Source organism: Phyllobates terribilis, unplaced genomic scaffold (assembly GCF_046119375.1).
Source record: "Phyllobates terribilis strain yellow unplaced genomic scaffold, ASM4611937v1 Scaffold_11__3_contigs__length_659146591, whole genome shotgun sequence".
NCBI lineage: Eukaryota > Metazoa > Chordata > Amphibia > Anura > Dendrobatidae > Phyllobates > Phyllobates terribilis.
In genome coordinates, this window is record NW_027362771.1 from 128935330 (window position 1) to 128955506 (window position 20177).

A 20177-nucleotide genomic window follows, 5' to 3' on the forward strand; every position below is an offset into this window, starting at 1 on the left:
TGAAAAACAATTTTACTGAGATTTTTTTTCATAAATTGCAATCATTACTTGAAAAAAACAAAACAGTTTCTGATATTTTATATTAGATTTCTGTGTGAATTTGGTTCTGCTACTATATATATGCATTCAGATAGGTCGCAAAAAAACCTCACTGCTGTCTACATATACAAAATACACTATTCTGCTTACAATCTGTACTACATGTATTGTACTGCTCTCTACATGCAACGACGTAACTTTTACTGCTCTTTAGCTGTAATACAAGTGTTGTATAGTGTTTTACCTTTGCTACATGTCCTGTACTGCCCTCTACCTGTAAAACATGCTCTGTACTGCTCTCCACATACACTACATATATATTCTACTGCTCTCCAAATGCACTACCTATACTGTACTGCTCTCTACATGCATTATGTGCCCTTTACTGCTTTCTAACCATACTACATGTCATGTATACTGTTTTACCTTTGCTACATGTCCTGTACTGCTCTCTATCTTCATTACATGTATTGTACTGCTCTCAACATGCACTACATGTATGATAGTATACATGTAGTGCCTTGCGCAGGTCTACAATTTTGTCCCTGGTGTCCTTAGACAGCTCCATGGTCTTGGCCATGGTGGAGAGGTTGGAGTGTGATTGATTGAGTATGTGGACAGGTGTCTTTTATACAGGTAACGAGTTCAAACAGGTGCAGTTAATACAGGTAATGAGTGCAGAGTAGGAGGGCTTCTTAAAGAACAACTAACAGGTCTGTGAGAGACAGAATTCTTACTGGTTGGTAGGTGATCAAATACTTATACCATGCAATAAAATGCAATTTAATTATTTAAAAATCATACAATGTGATTTTTTTTTTAGATTCTGTCTCTCACAGGTGAAGCATACCTTTGATAAAAATTACAGACCTCTCCATTCTTAGTAAGTTGGAAAACTTGCAAAATCAGCAGTGTATCAAATACTTATGTTCACCACTGTATGTACTCTGCTGCTCTCCACTTGCATTATGTGTCTAGTAGTGCTATATCTGTATGGGAAAGCTGTTTTTCTATTGGAGAAGTTGATGGACATGCTCCTCTATGAGCAGTCATTTTATTTTATATATAATATAACAATGGATTACACTATGCAATAATGGGACGGTGCTATACATAACAAGAGACGACACTATATAATAATGGACAGTGCTATATATTTCTAGAGTGGACCCTATTAATAAATGATGGATCAATACTTAACAAGAGAGGATGTTATGTAATAAGGGATGGTGCTATACATATTAAGAGAGGATGCTATGTAAAAATGGAGAGCACTATACATAATAAGAGAGGACACTATGTAATAAAGGATGGCACTGTACATAATAAGGGAGGATGCTTTGTAATACGGGATGGCACTATACATAAAAAGGGAGGAACCTATGTAATAAAAGAGAAGGCTATGTAATAAGGAATGGGGCTATACATAATAAGAGAGGATACTAGGTAATAAGTTATGGTACTATATATAATAAGAGAGTGCACTATATCTTAAGGTATGGCGCTATTCGTAACAAGAGAGTGCACTATATTCTAAGGGACAGCGCTGTACATAATAAGGGATGTTGTTTTACAAACACATGTATTACGCTATCATCTCTCTGTATGTAATATAGTACAGATACAGAATAAATATTTACATCCTATAAATTAATCTCATTTGATTAGAGTCATTTTTGCTTGTTTATTCTCCATCTGGTCAGACCTTTATGTGATCATCTTCCAGTCATATCTTGTCTTACCACACTGATCACAGCGGCCCTGAAAATAACAAGGTCACATATATTGTATATATACATTTGCCTCCTTAATAAAAAAAAACCTCACTGCTCCCATGAAAACAAATATAAATTAGTCACTGTGACTTACCCCCAAATTCATTACCAATTCCTCTCATTTGTCCTCTCCCCCCAATTAATTATAAGATCCTGTATTGTTCTCTCTCACCCTCCCCAATTCAGCAAAAGAACCTGTATTGTCTTCTCTAACTCCCAAATTCATTATAAGACTCTATATTGTCCTTTCTGATTCCTCCAGTTTAGTATAAGACCATTGTGACAGAGTCACTGGTATGAAATATGAGGGGAAGTATGTGTCACGCAAGTTGCTAGCCTGTGTGAACTGAAACCAATAAACTTTCAGCCAGCATGTTATATGCTGGAAGTTAACTCTTTTAAAGGGTGTGGTTTTATGGGAATGACATAGGGAAGTCATTCCACATACCTCCACCTCAGGGTGTGGCTGAGCGAGGTTTAAATGTTCAGTCCTGTTTTTTTTCTGTGTTGTGGTTTGGAGAGGCAAAGTCTCCAGACTGTGAGAGCTTCAGCTCAGGACAGAGCTGAAGGCTGGGACTACAACCTGTGTGGGCGAATCCCATAATCATATGGACTCTGCTATCGTTTATTATTTTGTTTTGTTGTTTTGCTAGTAAGGCCGTGTTTATTTTGCTTTAGTGCAGAGCTTTATGCTGTTTAATAAAGCCTGCAGAGAAAACCCGGGTTCCTGAGTCTACTTCCGGAAGGGGCCAAGCGAATCGTCTTGCCACACCCTGTATTGTCATCGCTGACACCTATTTCATTGTAAAACACTGTATTTTCCTCTCTTACCCCCCAATTCAATAAAAGACCCTGTATTGTCCTCTCTCACCCCCGAATTGATGAAAAGACCCTGTATTGTCCGCTATCCCCCCCCCCCACTATGCTCTCCCCCACTGTGTTAAAAAAATAAAAATAAAAAAGAATCACTTACCTCTCCAGACAATCCCTCATGGTGCTGCTTCCATCATCTTCTTCTTTGCGTACAGGCTAGATGACGCAGATGTCATTGCGCCTCTGAGCCATAGAGAGCTTGCCGGACAGGAAGCCGAGAACAACTTCCTGCAGCTCCACAGCTACCTTTTATTGTAGACAATGGACCTGCAGGAAAGACTCCCTTCCCGGCACGCTGTTGATGCTGAAACAAATCATAATGAGGGCAATCTCGATATGAGCCCTGGATGACAAGTCAAATTGCCCTTATTATAATCCTCTCCTACACGGGTCCCCCTTCACCTCTGGGTCCCTGTGCAGCAGAGCCGGCTGCACCGGCAGTATGTCCACCACTGGATGTGCCTTTTCCTGCTGTATATCAGTAATACGTGCATTATTTAGTCTTTTACCCTTGTAATCTTTCTTGTACAGCTCTATACCTGTTCTATGTCTACTATTCTGCACTTTACATTGACATCACGTATTGTATTGCTCTGTGCCTGTTCTACATGCAATGTACAGTTCTCTACACATACTAAATATAATATAATGAACAGTACCTATCTAATATGTACTCTGCTGTAATATGTCTGTATTTGCACTACATATACTGTATTGCTATCCACATGGGTTACATATACTGTTCTTCTCTCTACCTGTAACTAACATTATGCACTGCTCTTTACCTGCGTGAGGTGTATATATTACTGTGTAACCATGCTACATGTACATACTGCACTTCTATTTACCTTTTGCTACCTGTGCTGTGATAAAATATACATATATTGCTCCTTACATACTGTATATTGTACTGCTATGTACCAACAGAAAAAGAAAATACAGTACTGTGCAAAAGTTTTATGCAACTGCGGAAAAATGCTGCAAAATAAAAATGCTTTTGAAAATGGAAATGTTAGTAATGTATTTGTATCAATTAATACATTGCAAAGTGAATGAACAAAAGAAAATCTTAATCAAATCAATATTTGGTGTGACCACTCTTAACCTTCAAAACCACATTTTTGATTGAACTCAGCAGAGTGGTTGTTCCAAACATCTTGGAGAACTAATCACAGATCTTCTGTGGATGTAGGCTTGCGCAATTCCTTCTATAGTTTCATGTAATCCCACACAAACTTGATGATGTTGAGATCAGATATCTGTGTGGGCCATGTCATCACTTCCATCACTTCTTGTTCACCTTTACAATGAAGATACTTCTTAATGACATTGGCTGTCTGTTTGAATTCATTGTTGTGCTGTAAAATAAATTTACTGTATTGTACGGCATATATATACATGTATACATATATGTATAGGATGTAAATATATATGTTCTCCTCCGTGCTTGCGTGGGTTTCCTCTGGGTTCTCCGGTTTCCTCCCACAATCCAAAGACATACTGATAGGGAATGTAGATTGTGAGCCCCAAAGGGAAAAGTGATGATGATGTCTGTAAAGTGCTGTGGAATTACAGGCGCTATATAAGTGAGTAAAATAAATAATATATATATATGTATTGTTTAAATTTACACTTCTCAACATTGAAATTGCAACACCAAGAAAGAATAATCATGTAATTATGTAAATAGTGATATGCAAATGAAGAAAGAATGGTCAAAACATCACAATTCAGTATCGAGTAAAAAAGAGTTTCACTCACTACTCTTGGCATGTTATTAGTAAGGTTATCAATAATTGTCTCAGGATTGTTCTGCCATGCTGAATGTAATTGGGCATGCGAATCATCTTGATCTTTGCAGTTGCCTACCATAATGTCCCAAGTGTGCATGATCGGAAACTCTGCAGGCCATAGGAATACATTTTACCAAGCAGACTGCTCACACTAGCATAAGCAACATGCCGCCTAGCATTATGTTGAAAATCAGCTCGTAGGACACTTTTGAGGAATGGTCGTACCAATGTTTAAACAACCGATTCAATGTAATGCTGAACTGTTAGTGTACCTGGAATGAAGACCAGAGGGGTCCGGCTAATGTATTTTTTGCCAACTCACACAATAATCTAATAAGTAGGACTGGTGTGATGTTTTCTCATGAAGTCCTCTTCAAACCATATAAGTGTGTTTATTTCTAAGTGTGGCACTTATACTCAACTAGATGGTTGCCCGATTCTAATGCATCGGGTATTCTAGAATATGCCCCATGCAGGATGTGACTCCCCCCCCCATATAATGCGCCATGCAGGATGTCACATCCCCCGTCCGTTATAATGCCCCATGCTGGATGTGACACCCCCCCTCCCTTATAATACCCCATGCAGGATGTCATATCCCCCCATAGTGCCCCATGCAGGATGTGACATCCCTCCCCCCTTATAATGCCCCATGCGGGATGTCACATCCCCCCTATATAATACCCCATGCAGGATGTCACATCCCCCCCATAGTGCCCCATGGAGGATGTCACATCCCCCTTCCCTTATAATGGCCCCTCCACGATGTCACACTTCCCCACCCCACCATTTAATGCCCTATGGCCCCATACAATAAAAAAAAAAATCCAATACTCATCTCACTTATCAGCTGCTCCTCTGGACTCCAGCGTAGCCCGCATGTTCCCGCTGTGCGCTGTGACCGGTCAGGAGAGAGCGCGGTGTAAAGACGTCACCGCGCTCTCTGACCTGACACGTCACACAGCAGCAGCGGAAGACACAGGAGCTGCTGCGCAGGCACGGGAAGGGGTAAGTATGGCGCCGGGTGCCGGGGTCCTGAGCGAGCGGGGGGGGGGAGAGGGGAGGGGAGAGGAGGAGAGGGGAGTGGTAAGTATGGCGCCGGGTGCCGGGGTCCTGAGCGAGCGGGGGGAGGGACAGGAGGAGAGGGGAGGAGAGGAGGGGAGGAGAGAGTAGAGGAGAGGAGGAGAGGGGAAGGGCGTCACTTTTACCGTCCGGAGATAAGCGGCCGTAGCCGCTGATCTCCCGACAGTAGCCGCATGGGGGTCAGCGGCGCCTCCGGTCGGGGGACGTATGCTGCGAGCAGCCGGCTTCATCTCCCGGCTGCATCGCCACTCACCTCCATGCGGCAGATCAGCCGCTAACGGCCGCCATCTTTTTGTGAAATGCCGCGTCGCTGATTGGCCGCGGCCGGACCAATCAGCGACGCGGGATTTCCTGGACAGACAGACAGACAGAAAGACAGACAGACAGACAGACAGATGGGATAAGACAATTATATAGATAGATGCTGAATAAACCAAGATGTTTCGAAAATGTTGTTTCAATATTTTTGGTTCTTGCACATCATTAACTTGTCTATCGATCCTGTGATTTCTATAACTCCATGACTTCTCCTTCTTGGTGTTGCAATTTCAATGCTGAGGAGTATATATACTGCTCTCCACATGTGCTGTATGTACTGTACAACTCTCTACGTGTGTGTGCTGCTCTTTATCTGTACCAGATCTAGCTGCTTCTTTAGGTATCAGGTGGGGGCGTCTCTCTTTGACTTTTTTATTTTTTGAGCCTGATTCATCATTTGTGTTTTTTCAGTCTCCTTCCTTTTTTTTATCTTGTGATATTCACTGACATTTATTGAGCTATATTCATCAAAATGTTGCACGCGGTTCAAAAAATTGCTCAAAATTTGTGTGCACACATAAAATCACTCCAGGGAGGGGACTGAAGTACCGTACATTTGCTACAAATTCTGCTACTTTTTGAAAAGTTGCAAATGATGAAGCAGGCGAAAACATCTGGAAACCCTTAACCATGCTCACAGTGGCAAGCTAAGAGAAAAAACACATATAAAATAGAGTTCAAAAAGACGCAGATGGAAAGACGAACTTGGTGGAAAGAAAAAAGGTGTGAAGCAGCAAGAATTCGACTAAAAACAGGCGCAAATAATAATAAATTGGGACCTATATGTTCTATTTGGAACCATGGAGAATGTCTTGTCCTTAAAAGGAATTTTTCATTTTCCAGAATTTTTTTTTAATACAAGGAAGGACTATCTTTACATTTTTTTCTTATTTTTGACGGAGGCTGTTCATTAATGACCTCACATTGAATTATTTTTTAAGTTGCAAACTCTGTCTTATAATAAAATAATATGTATTAAAAAAGCTTGAATTAGCACTGTCCAAGTGGGAGCAGTCTGATAACTAGCTTGTTAGTCTGTGGGACCATAAAATTCTTAGTCCACGTTCAGTATTTGGTCAGTATTTTACATGAGTATTTGTAAGTCAAAACCAGGAGTGGGTGATATATATAGAAGTGGTGACGTGTTTCTATTATACTTTTCCTCTGATTGTTCCACTCCTGACTTTAGCTTACAAATACTGATGTAAAATACTGACGAAATACTCAACGTGTGACCGTGGCCTTAGAGTTTGTTGTACTCAGATTTGTAAAGTAAAAAATCCCAATAATTTTAGGTGAGTGAACATAGTGTTTCTCATAATAAAAGTAAAACGTAAAAAAATCAACACATTTGTGCCATAAGGTTTTTATGTAAAGAAAACGTAGTAAAGGTAGTATGTTTAGCAATGTATTTGATAGCTAGGTAGATAGCATACAAAGTGTAGATAAAATTCAATAGTAATTTTTTAACATGCAAGAATTGATTAAATTAATATTTAGAAAGGGCTTTGTATCACTCCTGGCAAAGACAGGGTTAAGCAGAGATAGAGAGAAAAAAAAATATCCAGAGCCATGTTAATATGACACCTTATCTTGTGTCATCGTCCACAATAGTTATAAAAGGATAATTCCACCTTTAGAAGATGACAACGTGCCAGTCTGCGTGAGCATGTGCAACCGATACAGACAAGGCTTTATCATGCATCACTAATGAGGAAATCTCAGCCAAGGACGTTGCTAGCAATTTTTCTAAAGCCCCCAGAGCACCTGAAGATTAGACAGCTATGTTTTCTTCTCTCAGCCTTGAAATGGTAATAACTTGCATCCAATGAACAATCTAAAAAGCCTCCAAAGAAACTTATTTCTAAGATGCCATAATAGTAAAGGTCAGTTATTTGGATGCAGTTCTGGATACAAAGTTACACTGAGATGAACATTGTGAGAAATCTCCAATTGATGAAACCTGGGAACACTTTCTTCTTGTACACACTCCTGTTCTCCATTCTAGGTAAGTCATTGCTTTGTCTAAATTTATTCTCCTTCTGTAATAAAGTACTGTATGTTCATCCTTCTGTAAAACACTTTATTAAAAAAAATTGTGGATTGTTTTTATTTATCAATATAAAATTATATTGTTAAAGTAAAACTGTACCTCTCCCCTCTGTACCGATGTGTCATTGTTAATTTGTTCATTGTAATTTATATTTGGATTTTGTAAGTAACCCCTTCTCATGTACAGCACCATGGAATCAATGTGATCTAAAAATTAATAATAATATATGATATTCATATTGTTAGAGCACATATCATGTATGCATAGCTGAAGTGGGAATATTAAATGTAGTGTTCAGCCTTCAAATATACATCAGTGAAAGTATTGTCATTGTATTTATTCTCATCTACATTTTTGGATTTTTTAAAAAAATGTTATATATAATTAAAATAAATTAAATGTACATATATAACTCAATTCTATCGGTTTAGCTAAAAATCAACTTTTTTTGTTTCTATTTATAGGGTTTCTCTACTCGTCTTCTGGTCTAACACCGAGAATATCCAAGTGAGTTAAAATGTATATTTAGGTGACAAGATAGAACATTTTGCCATGCTAATATATTTCTAACATGCCAAAAATAGAAAAAAATTAGGCAAAAAGCCAGCTCATGGTAGATAAATAATGTCCACGTTCTGACTAGACATAAGCAATGGTAGAAGATAAGGAAAACTGTTCCAGCTTTTGGGTTAAAAATTCCATATTTATTAATTCATTAAAATCACTATTTCAAGAAAGTAAATGCAAAGTAAGGAGTCAAAAAGCAAAAGGCGACGCGTTTCGAACCCAGTTCGGCATTCTTTATCAATATATATTTCTAATTGTTACCTATATTGAACTCACTCATAAGAAACATCTATCAATTCAGTATAGAAAAATATATTATTTAATATAATGAATAGGTGAATGAAAAGTTATGATAAATGATGTCGGGGTCCTTATATGCTATAATAGAATTAAAGGAGTATTCCGGGCAGAAGCATTTATCAGCTGGTGTTAACTAATTTAGCATTCAGATATAAAACAGCTGCCTTAATAAAAATTACACTGTACCTTTATAATCAAAAATGCTATATTTGCATTTAATCATTTTAAAACGTTTTGCCTCTGCAATGGATACAAAGACGGTGATATGTGATAATGTTGGAAAAAAAAATCAGAGAGACTTTATTGACTATAGGGTGATATGTAGTGTTACAGATGAGTGATAAGATTTTTATTTTAAAATTAAAAAAACATATAGCTTGCACATTATGGTAAAAAAAAAACTACTTTAAAATGGAGAGTAACTCAGTATAAATGAAAAAATGCAGGGGACTTTCCAAAGGCGAGCAGTTCATTTTCAGGCACACAGATCTTTAAAGCTCTCGTCAATTGTGTAAGATGAGATCTTGCACATACAAGTTACCTTTTAAATGTTAACCCAAGAAAGGCCTCTTTGATAGGTGATGGAAATCAGAAAAAAAAACCTTTCCCCTAGGAATAGCTTATTCAGGTTGCTCCTGGACCTTTGCAAATACAAGATACTTTTTGTTTTCTTCCAGAAACGGGTTTAATGCAATTCGCCAGAAAAGAGATCTCTTAACAGCAGAGGTAGGTTATACCTTCGAGAGAAAAACTTGCCTCTGAAATGAGTCTTATGCTGACAATGGAGCCTTTGTCATAGGAGAAAATGGTAAAAGCGCGGGTAGGATCAATCCCCCTTGTGATACCTACTTTCCTGTGATTCTGTAGCTTTCACTGTCTCACTTATCAGGCTTGCCTGAACTCATCTCATTCTCACACAGGCTCTGCATCATCAGATAAAGAGATATTCCTATTTACTTGGCAATAAACATTCGACATCTTCAAAACATCCAATGTTTCCGTAAAATGCTAATTCCAGACCACATAATCCATTGGCTGGTTAATATTTCACGTTTCTGTCAATGGCTTATTTTGGATAAGGAATTAATATGGCATCCAGAATTCCCATATAATTTATACACTACTGTGGGGAATATGAAATTCCGGGTTGTTTTTGGATCTCTTCTTCTTATAGTGGGAAGGAAAAATATTTTAGAGATTTGTCATTTTACAATTTACAAAATTCAAATTACTTTTACATTAGATTTATTCTTAAAGACCATGTTCCCTCTAACTTCCAGGAGATGCTTTCTCCCTTCTGTCTCTATTCATCAAAAATGACAATGGATGACGGCACAAGAAAAAAGGGAAGCATTCCAAAAGTTTTCCTAAGGGGATATTTGCTTTAATCCATGTGCTGGGATCCATTTCTCTTTTTCGTGAATAGGGTGGATGGATCTCCTGCACTGAATCTAGGATCAATGTCAGTCTTTTAGCACTTGTTAATTAATGTAAATAATGTAACAAAAACCTCTAATATTTAGATGCTTCTGATATTTTAGAATTAAATATGAGGTCCTTTTCAAGATGTCCAGAGGCGCACCTGTATTGCGTCCCTTAGGGTATTCTATCACACATCAATAGTGTGCCGCTCATCTATTAATGAGTTTCCTCGGTAAGAAACTCTTATTTAAAAGTATGCAGTTTATTGGCCTTTTTTTTACTGCAAACCACGCTAGTTTCAAATCAATAAAAACCTGCTCATTCATTAGAAAAACATTGGATACTGAATATAAATATATATTTTTGACAAATTATTGTCACTCCATTTAATGGTAACTGTAAGGCTATGTTCACATGTTGGCTTTTTTTACGTCACAAATCTGCAGCAAAACTGATCTCTGGCAGGAAATCACCTGCATCAAAAATGCTGGTTTTGCTGCGTTTTTTTCAGCGTTTTTTGTGCATTTTTTCACAGTCCTTCTGTCTCTATTTATGCAATTTACATAAAGTTCTGTGAAAAAAAGAACCCCATTCTATTGAGTCATCAAAAACACTGATGCAAATTTTGGTGCGTTTTTGATACATTTTTTTTCACCACTCATTACTTCCTATGGGTGAAAAAATGCTGAAAAAACACTGAAAGAAGTGACATGCTCTATTTTCCAAAAACCCAACCAAGGCACAAAATACACAGAAAAAAAAAACAAAAAACAAGATGCGTGAACAGAGAATTCTGGTTTCTCATTGACTTTGCTGGTACTGAAAAATGCAGCTGATAATTTGCATAAAAATCTGCAGCAAAAAACGCAGAAAAACCCAACATGTTTGAATATAGCCTTAAATTTCTCCTGAAAATTGTGTAATTTGTGCTATGCTTAGATGGGTTTTTCCATAAATGACCAACGACCATGGAAGTTGCCATTTGATTCTGCAAGTTGCCAATTTGTTTTGATTGTAGTGAGATTCATTCATTAATTCTGATCAGATTGAATACCTGGATGAGATCTAATACTTATCCCAGGAGATCGGATGATTTCTAGAAGAATCATGATGAGAATATGCCACCACCACTTCACTTGTCTCATAGTTTGATGTTCATCCTGTTAAAACACCTCTTTGTTCATTTTAATTGTTATTTTTACAGACCTGAGCATGCAAAGATTATCAGATACTTTGGTGTATGTTATGGACAGTGGAAATAATTGTACTCTAAGATGTAAGGCCCTATCCTCTTACTTGCTGCCCTTTCCTTATCCTTTCCTGTAAGGATATGCGGAGCTAGTAGAGATGGTTCACTGCTCGAGACCCTTCTAATATGTAAAGCTGAGATCCATGTCAGCTCTTCGGAGAATTCAGTGATATCAGCATGCCCATTAATCTCCTATTTCAGTTAGCTCTATGCAATACTATGAATAAAGAAAATAGCATTCACTCAGTTCACATTCATGAATCTTCCTGTAATTAAAAAAACAGCACATTACATGACTTTGTTCATCTTAAGCTTAAAGAGGACCTTTCACCAAATTTTTACGGTTGAAATGGACACACAATGTAATAGTGGGTGCAGAGAGGAATAAAATATTTTGTGCTTTATAATCATCACTCCAGTGTTTTTTTGTTTTGTCCCTGAAGTGGTAATGATAAAGCACACTGTCTTTAGCTCTTCCCGGCGCCGCTCCGTTTCGGCACCGCCATCTTGTGACTGTGACTCGCCCCCTGGGCCATGGGGCACTCGGATCCGAGCAGTAGGGAAACGATGGGGGTAGTAGTGGCAACCCGGTTCCGTGGCTCAGGGTGGTCAGACCAATGGTAGTCTGCTATTCACTATTGATAATGTCCGACTACGCCACCCGTGGATTGCGGTTATTAGGAACCGCCGCTGCGTGCAGACCGCTGGGGCTGATGATGTGTGCAGCTGGGGTAGTGTGACTCCCCACGGGAAGAGTGCGGCCCCAGGGCAGTATAATGGATGGTGGGAGTGATGGTGGTGAGAGTCCCAGTACCGGTAGTGCTGGAGGCGCGAAGGAGCACACAGACAACGGGTTGCAGTCCAGGGTCTTTACTAGAACAGGTAAACTGACCCATAAACAGTCCCGGCTAGGAGAGGACCTGGATGTCTGAGAGCAATTGGGAGATTGGCCCTGGTCAGGGTGAGGGTGTAGGCCTACCGTGCTTTCTGCGCTCCTTCTGACTATCTCCTCCTTATAGGATAACAGCCCACGCTTCCGAGCTCTCCGTGTATTCTCGCCTGTATGGCCTGCAACGTGGGTTCCTTTCTGCTTCCGGCCTGGTACGGCTTTTCTGGTCCCTTCTGTTGTGGCAGGGCCTTCAGGCTTCTTAGGCCAAGGAATATACAGTCCCCTGCGGACTGGTTATCTGCTGGAGAATGTGGAATCCTCCCAGCCTCAGGCACCAAAGTCTGGTAAATTAAGTTCGTGATCAGCCAAGACAGGCTCTCTTCGCCTCTTGTCTCTGGCTTGTGGCTCTCCTCCTGCCACACTTCCTCTTAGGTGCAATACAACTTTCTGTCCCTGCTCTGCTCCGGGACACGTCTCAGTGCTGAGACAGGCCATCCAGTTCTCTCTAACCCTGCCCCCAGTACCAGCTTTTATAGGGGCAGCCAGCTCCCCCTACTGGCCTGAGACAGGAGGCATTGCATGGTAATGTTCCCCTGACCAGAGAACCTCCCCCTTGCTCTCAGACACAGCTTTAATATATTTGTGGCATCCAGGCCAGGGTGACACATTCCCCCCTAGTGAAATTTAGTACTCCGGGACTAAACAATAAACAAAGACAATATGCATACCATAAAACATTAACAGACAGACGATGCACAGATTGAGTTCTTAAGGTCACAGTGTGGCCTGTGACCGGGTGTCCATATCACCAACTCAACGGGGAGCCTTAACCAGGTGGGGGTCTGTCCTACCCCAAGTCCTTTACAGTCTTAGTTCATTCCTGGGTTAGGCTCCAAACGCAGTCCATACAAGGTCCCGGTTATAAAAAGCCCATAACCTTTGAGTCTGTACGGTAGCTGCAAGAAACTGAAACACACTATTAATAATCATGCAGGTAACTTGGCAAACATTTCAACATTTGGCAACAGGGTTATTTACAATTTTAGTACACTCTATATTTTCCAGCGAGCGGGTATCTGCCCTTTTGTGCTCCTGGTTGATCTCCTTAACCCACTGTCTGGTGGTGGACCGACCTGGCTTTCTCCACCAGCTTTAGGGGTACAGCTACCAGCTGGGTGTACAGGTAGGGCAGGCAGCTGTCTGCGGGTCCTTTGGCTTACCGCAGGCATGGCAGGCTCACTGTCAGCAGAGGGTTGACTCTCCTGGGATGCTGGTACAGGCTCTTCTGCCTCTGGAACTGCTGGCTCCTCTTCACCTTCCGGCTCTGGTGTTGGTTGTTGCTGTGCCGGTTGCAGGAAATGCAGGACGGGTACCACTATTGCATCGTTTATTCGAGTCCAGGACTGAGGGAACTCTCCGAGAACGGTGCTGATCATTTCTTCCTTGTCCTCTGCGGGTTCAAGGTCACTTTGATCCTCTTCTGCCCTACGGAGTTGCTCGGGGCACCTTTTTAGGTGGTCTCTGGAGACGGTACTTGTGGTTTCTCCTCCGTCCTTGGTGATCACGCACACCTTCGGGTTGTCGTGATCAGACTGCAGTACGGTGTAGGGTTCCCTTTCCCACTGGTCGTCCAACTTATGTAGCTTTCTCTTCCGCTTCAGGACCTGCTCACCAGGTTCTAGGGGACCAGCAGGGGCGTGTTGGTTGAAGAGTCTTTCTTGTCGTTCTCTCACCTGGGCCAGGCTCCTCTCCACACTCTCCTGTACCTTCTTGTACTGCAGTTGCCTTTCTGTATCCCAGTCCGCATCCGGAGAGGTGTCCTCAGGCGTCAGGACTCCCATCTCCAGGTCTACGGGCAGCTTACCTGGTCTGGCTCGCATCAGGTAAGCCGGGGTGCAGTTGGTAGCATTCACCGGGATATGATTGTATAAGTCTATCAGGTCCGGCAGTTTTTCTGGCCACAGACTGCGTTCCTCCAGGGGCAACGTCTTCAGGAGATCGATAACTATATTGTTCATCTTCTCACACATCCCGTTGGTTTGTGGATGGTAAGGCGTTGTCCGAATCTTCTTACAGCCATAGAGGTTGCAGAACTCCTGGAAGATTTCAGCCTCGAACGCTGGACCCTGGTCTGTCAGGACCTGTTCCGGATACCCGTGTGGACGGCAGAAGTATTGCTGGAAGGCTCTGGCCGCTGTTTGGGCTGTCAAGTCCTTTACCGGGACCACCACTAGAAAACGGGAATAGTGGTCCACGATTGTCAGGGCATAGATGTATCCTGACCGGCTGGGAGCCAATTTGACATGGTTCAGAGCTACCAGCTCAAGAGGCTGCGTGGTGACGATGGCCTCAAGGGTGTCTTCTGGCTGGTGCGGTCCTTCCTCCTTAGGTGACAAGGGCCACAGTCTCTGCACCATTTTTCTACAGCTCCTCTCATGCCGACCCAAAAGAACCTTCCTCTTAGTAGGAACTCCAGTTTCTTCCAACCAAAGTGTCCCGCTCTGTCATGGTAAGCCCCCAGGACCATAGCTGCATCTCGCCTTGGGACCACGACTTGCCAGGTCAGCTCGTGCGTCCGGTGGTTGACAATCCTTCTGCACAACTTGCCTTCGTAGAGGAACAGCTAGCTCTTCTCCTTCCATAGCTGCTTGGCTTCCTCTGGAGCATCCGGATCCATGCGGGCGTCTTCCTAGGTCAACAGATCTTTCACCAGGCGGATGGCAGGGTCACTATCTTGGGTCTCGGCCCAGCTGTGGTGAGGTAGGGGATTGATCATCACGGTTGTTAGATCCTCCTCCTTCACGCGGTGGGAGTATTGAGCGGCTCCATACCGGTGAAACGCAGGGAGTTCTACCTCCTCCAGCTCTTCTGGGTCTTCGTCACCTTCAGGTAAGTGAGGCATTCTTGATAGGGCGTCCGCGTTGGCATTGGTTTTGCCTGCCCGGTACTTGATCACAAAGTCATAGTTGGAGAGACGGGCAATCCACCGCTGTTCCAGGGCACCCAGTCTTGCATTGTCCAGGTGTGTCAACGGGTTGTTGTCCGTGTACACGGTGAACTTTGCGGAGGCTAGGTAATGCTTGAAGTGTTCCGTCACGGCCCACACCACCGCCAAGAATTCTAGCTTGAAGGAGCTGTAATTCTCCGGGTTCCTCTCGGTGGGCCTCAGCTTCCGACTGGCGTATGCGATCACCCGTTCTCTGCCCTGTTGGTTTAGGGACAGTACGGCTCCCAGTCCCACATTACTGGCATCTGTGTGGAGAATGAAAGGCTGGCCATAATCAGGGTAGGCCAGGATCTCATCCCCCCTGAGGGTCATGTTTAGCTGGCGGAAGGACTCCTCTTCCGGTTTATCCCACTTGAAGGGTGGCTTTTGACTTCTGGACTTAGACTGTCCGATCAGGAGGTCCTGCATAGGAGCTGCCATCTTAGTGAACCCGGGGATGAACCTTCGGTAGTAGCCTACCAACCGAGAAACTGTCTCACCTCTTTGATGTTCGAGGGGCTTGGCCCGCTCTTGATTGCCGTGACCTTGTCAGGGTCAGGGGCTACTCCTTCCGCACTTACCACGTGCCCTAGGTACTGGACCTTTGGTTTCAGCAGGTGACACTTCGATGGTTTCACCTTCAGGCCATAGCCTGCCAGGGCTTCGAACATCTCGGCCAGGTGCTTGAGATGGTCCTCGTAGGTCTTCGAATAGACGATCACGTCATCCAGGTAAAGGAGGACCGTCTCGAAGTTTCGGTGCCCTAGACAGCATTCCATCAGCCGCTGGAAGGTCCCTGGTGCGTTGCAGAGCCCGAAAGGCATACAGTTGAATTCGCTCAGTCCCATCGGGGTGGTGAAGGCGGTCTTCTCCTTGTCAGCCTCTGCCACAGGAACCTGCCAGTACCCGCTAGTAAGGTCCAAAGTAGAAAAGAAGTTAGCTGATTTTAGTGCGGCTAAAGACTCCTCTATTCTAGGCAGCGGATATGCGTCTTTGTGGGTGATACGGTTGATTTGCCTATAGTCCACGCACATTCTCATGGTGCCGTCCTTCTTTTTCACCAGAACCAAGGGGGCTGCCCAGGGGCTACAGCTATCTCTAATGACCCCAGCTTCTTTCATTTCCCGCAGCATACCCTTTGCTTTCTGATAATGTGCAGGGGGTACAGGTCTGTGTCTCTCTTTTATTGGTGGGTGGCTCCCTGTGGGGATGTGGTGTTCTAACCCTTTTACTCTGCCGAAGTCTAGCGGGTGCTTACTAAAGACTCTCTCGCACTCCTGTACCACCCGGTAGACTCCTTGTTTTTGGTGCAGGGGAGTGGAGTCAGCACCCACGTGGAGTTTCTGGCACCAGTCCTCCTTTTGTTTCTGGGAGCCATTACCCTCCGCCTGTGGAGATGGAGGCAAGGGTTCCACGGCCCTGATAGCTTTGTGCTCGACAACAGTTTGGCGAGTGTAGCATACCTGGGTAAGTGTACTTCCCTCTCCCCAATGTTGAGGATGCGGACGGGCAACCTCCCATGACGGACATCAACCACCCCCCGGGCTGTCAAAATGGTGGTTCTGCTGTCTGAGTACACGGGTTCTACCATGGCTTGGTAGTCTCTACCTCTCAACCCGATTGCAGTCCGACACCAGATCATCATTTCACTTTTGGGAGGCATGGAAATGGGGAATGGGTCACTCAGTCTTACGCTACCAATCTCACCACCACACAGTTCTACCTGCTGCCGTCTCATCAGGGCTTTTATCTCCTTGTTGAGGACTCTCTGTTGGCTGGAACTAGCATTCACCACCACCTGTTGTAGAATTACAATTACCTCTGAAAGACAATTTTCAATTACGTTAGTACCCACAGTTATTTTAGGGTGCATTTCATGACGGTCAATGTCCACAATAATTACTCCCTGTGCCGGCAGTTCAACTTTACCAATTTTAATGGTCATCTCCTTGAACCCCATCTGCGGCACGGGTAAGCCTTTACTGGCGATGATGCTCAAGTTACTGTCTGGATACCGTGTGATATCAGCACAACAGTCCAATACTGCTTAAAATGTACATAAGGGATAGTGGTTACTTGCGACCCAGTATCCAGCAAGGCGCTCATGGGGATACCGTCCAGCACCACGGGTAAAACCAGGTGCCCCCCAACGTACTTATTACGCCAATTGTAAGGGCCTGGTGATCTTATGCCTGGGGGTTGGCCCTCTGCCCCAGGTTGGACCCGTTTAAATTACAGTACCTGGAAATATGTCCAGGCTGGTTGCATCGACGGCAAATGGTTTGTCCATCCTCTGCGTAGCGGTCTGTGGGCCTCCCTCGGAATGACGGGATCCTCCTCTGTCGACGCCACGGGACATCCTCAGGACTTGAAGCCAGCTCGATGGGTCTTGACGGGTCCACTTGCAACGCCTGGACGGTCCTGGTCAACACCGCGACGCTCCTGGTCAGCTCCTGTACTTGGTGGTGCAGGTCTTTCGACGGGGCTTGGTTCAGGGCCTGTGCATCAGCCCCCACGGGGTCCATAGAGGAGGGCGCCGCCTCCTGGTGGTAGGTGAGAGCAGGGCGCCGGGGGTTTATAGCGCCACTGGTTGCAGATTCACGGAGCACCCTTATGGCCCTGTCCTTAAATTGGGCAAAGGTCAGGTCGGGGTTCTGAAAGAACATGAGGCGCAGTTGGGCCCTATGGGCGCTAGACAGCAGACCTTCTATGAATTGTTCTGTTAGCAGCTTATCCGTTTCCTGCACACTGCCAGGGTCAGTTTGTTGAATAGCCCTCAAGGCTTCCTGCAGATTTAGGGCATAGTCTCTGATGCTGTCCTGTGCCCGCTGCTTACATCCGTAGAACCTCATTTTAATCTCAGCGGAGGTACGTGTGTCAAAGGTACCCTGCAGCCGGGCCAGAATACCCTTCACAGTCCTTTTCTCCTCAGTGGGCCATGATTTTACCTCCCTTTGGGCTGCGCCAGTTAACTGCCCTGTTAGTATGCTGACCTTCTGTTCCTCTGTCAGGGGGTAGACTTGGAACAAACTGTACAGCCTTTCCTTAAAGTCAGTTAGGGCATGGGGCTCCCCTGAGTACTTGGGCAGCCAGGCCGCTCCAGGGATGTAGGGCAGGGAAAAGGGCATCACCGCTGCTGCAGCTGCGTTGGTGGTAGTGGGCGCCTCTGTGTCCGACATCTTCCTCCCCCCTAGTTAAGCGTGGCCTACCTTCAGACGATCCTCTTCTGTAGGCCGCGGCTCCGCTGCTGCTGCTCTGGACGAGGACCTTGCGTCGCGTCCTGATGACGTCAGCGTTGCTCTCTCTCCCTTCCAGGACCTTGCGCAGCGTCGGTGCGTGGGGCGGAGCTTCGGATCTCGCGCGGTTTGGACGTCCACGCTCCTCTTCTTCCCGCGCGGCATCCTGAAGATGGCGTCCGATGGCGGGAAAGCGGCTGAAGATGGCGGGAACCGATGGAAGATGGCGGGAGACGGCTGGAAATGGCGGGAAACGGCTCCGGATGGCGGGAAGCCTCTTTTCAGGTAAGTGCAAAGTCTTTTCTAGGCACGCAATACCCATTTGTGGCGGGTTGGTTGCAATCCTGCCGGCGACGCCAAAGCTGACTCACCCCCTGGGCCGTGGGGCACTCGGATCTGGGCAGTAGGGAAACGATGGGGGTAGTAGTGGCAACCCGGTTCCGTGGCTCAGGGTGGTCAGACCAATGGTAGTCTGCTATTAACTATTGATAATGTCCGACTACGCCACCCGTGGATTGCGGTTATTAGGAACCGCCGCTGTGTGCAGACCGCTGGGGCTGATGATGTGTGCAGCTGGGGCAGTGTGACTCCCCACGGGAAGAGTGCGGCCCCAGGGCAGTATAATGGATTGTGGGAGTGATGGTGGTGAGAGTCCCAGTACCGGTAGTGCTGGAGGCACGAAGGAGCACACAGACAACAGGTTGCAGTCCAGGGTCTTTACTAGAACAGGTAAACTGACCCATAAACAGTCCCGGCTAGGAGGGGACCTGGATGTCTGAGAGCAATTGGGAGATTGGCCCTGGTCAGGGTGAGGGTGTAGGCCTACCGTGCTTTCTGCGCTCCTTCTGACCATCTCCTCCTTATAGGATAACAGCCCACGCTTCCGAGCTCTCCGTGTATTCTCGCCTGTATGGCCTGCAACGTGGGTTCCTTTCTGCTCCCGGCCTGGTACGGCTTTTCTGGTCCCTTCTGTTGTGGCAGGGCCTTCAGGCTTCTTAGGCCAAGGAATATACAGTCCCCTGCGGACTGGTTATCTGCTGGAGAATGTGGAATCCTCCCAGCCTCAGACACCAAAGTCTGGTAAATTAAGTCAGTGATCTGCCAAGACAGGCTCTCTTCGCCTCTTGTCTCTGGCTTGTGGCTCTCCTCCTGCCACACTTCCTCTTAGGTGCAATACAACTTTCTGTCCCTGCTCTGCTCCGGGACACGTCTCAGTGCTGAGACAGGCCATCCAGTTCTCTCTAACCCTGCCCCCAGTACCAGCTTTTATAGGGGCAGCCAGCTCCCCCTACTGGCCTGAGACAGGAGGCATTGCATGCTAATGTTCCCGTGACCAGAGAACCTCCCCCTTGCTCTCAGACACAGCTTTAATATATTTGTGGCATCCAGGCCAGGGTGGCACAACTGCAGCTTGTGACTTCCCGTAAGTCAGAGCTAATGGCCTCAAGATCTCAGTGTAAGTCTATGAGGGCTTCATTCTGGCCTTGTTCTGGCTCTCATCGACTTACATTGAAAAGTGACCTCCAGCTCACCCGGCAAACACTGGAGCGATCCGGCAGGTCACAACTTGCAGAAAATACCCGGAATGGCGCTG

At 44.7% G+C, this 20177-nt stretch overlaps 1 protein-coding gene across 1 annotated transcript in view; it reads left to right on the plus strand.

The window, feature by feature from the left end:
• Nucleotides 1-7586: 7586 nt before the first annotated feature.
• Nucleotides 7587-20177, plus strand: part of OTOGL (otogelin like) — a 346660-nt gene continuing 334069 nt past the window's right edge. The window contains exons 1-3 of the mRNA XM_073651595.1: nt 7587-7889; nt 8399-8441; nt 9479-9527. Of these exons, the coding sequence (XP_073507696.1) occupies nt 7781-7889; nt 8399-8441; nt 9479-9527 (201 nt within the window). The 5' untranslated portion in view covers nt 7587-7780. The remainder of the gene's footprint in view (nt 7890-8398; nt 8442-9478; nt 9528-20177) is intronic.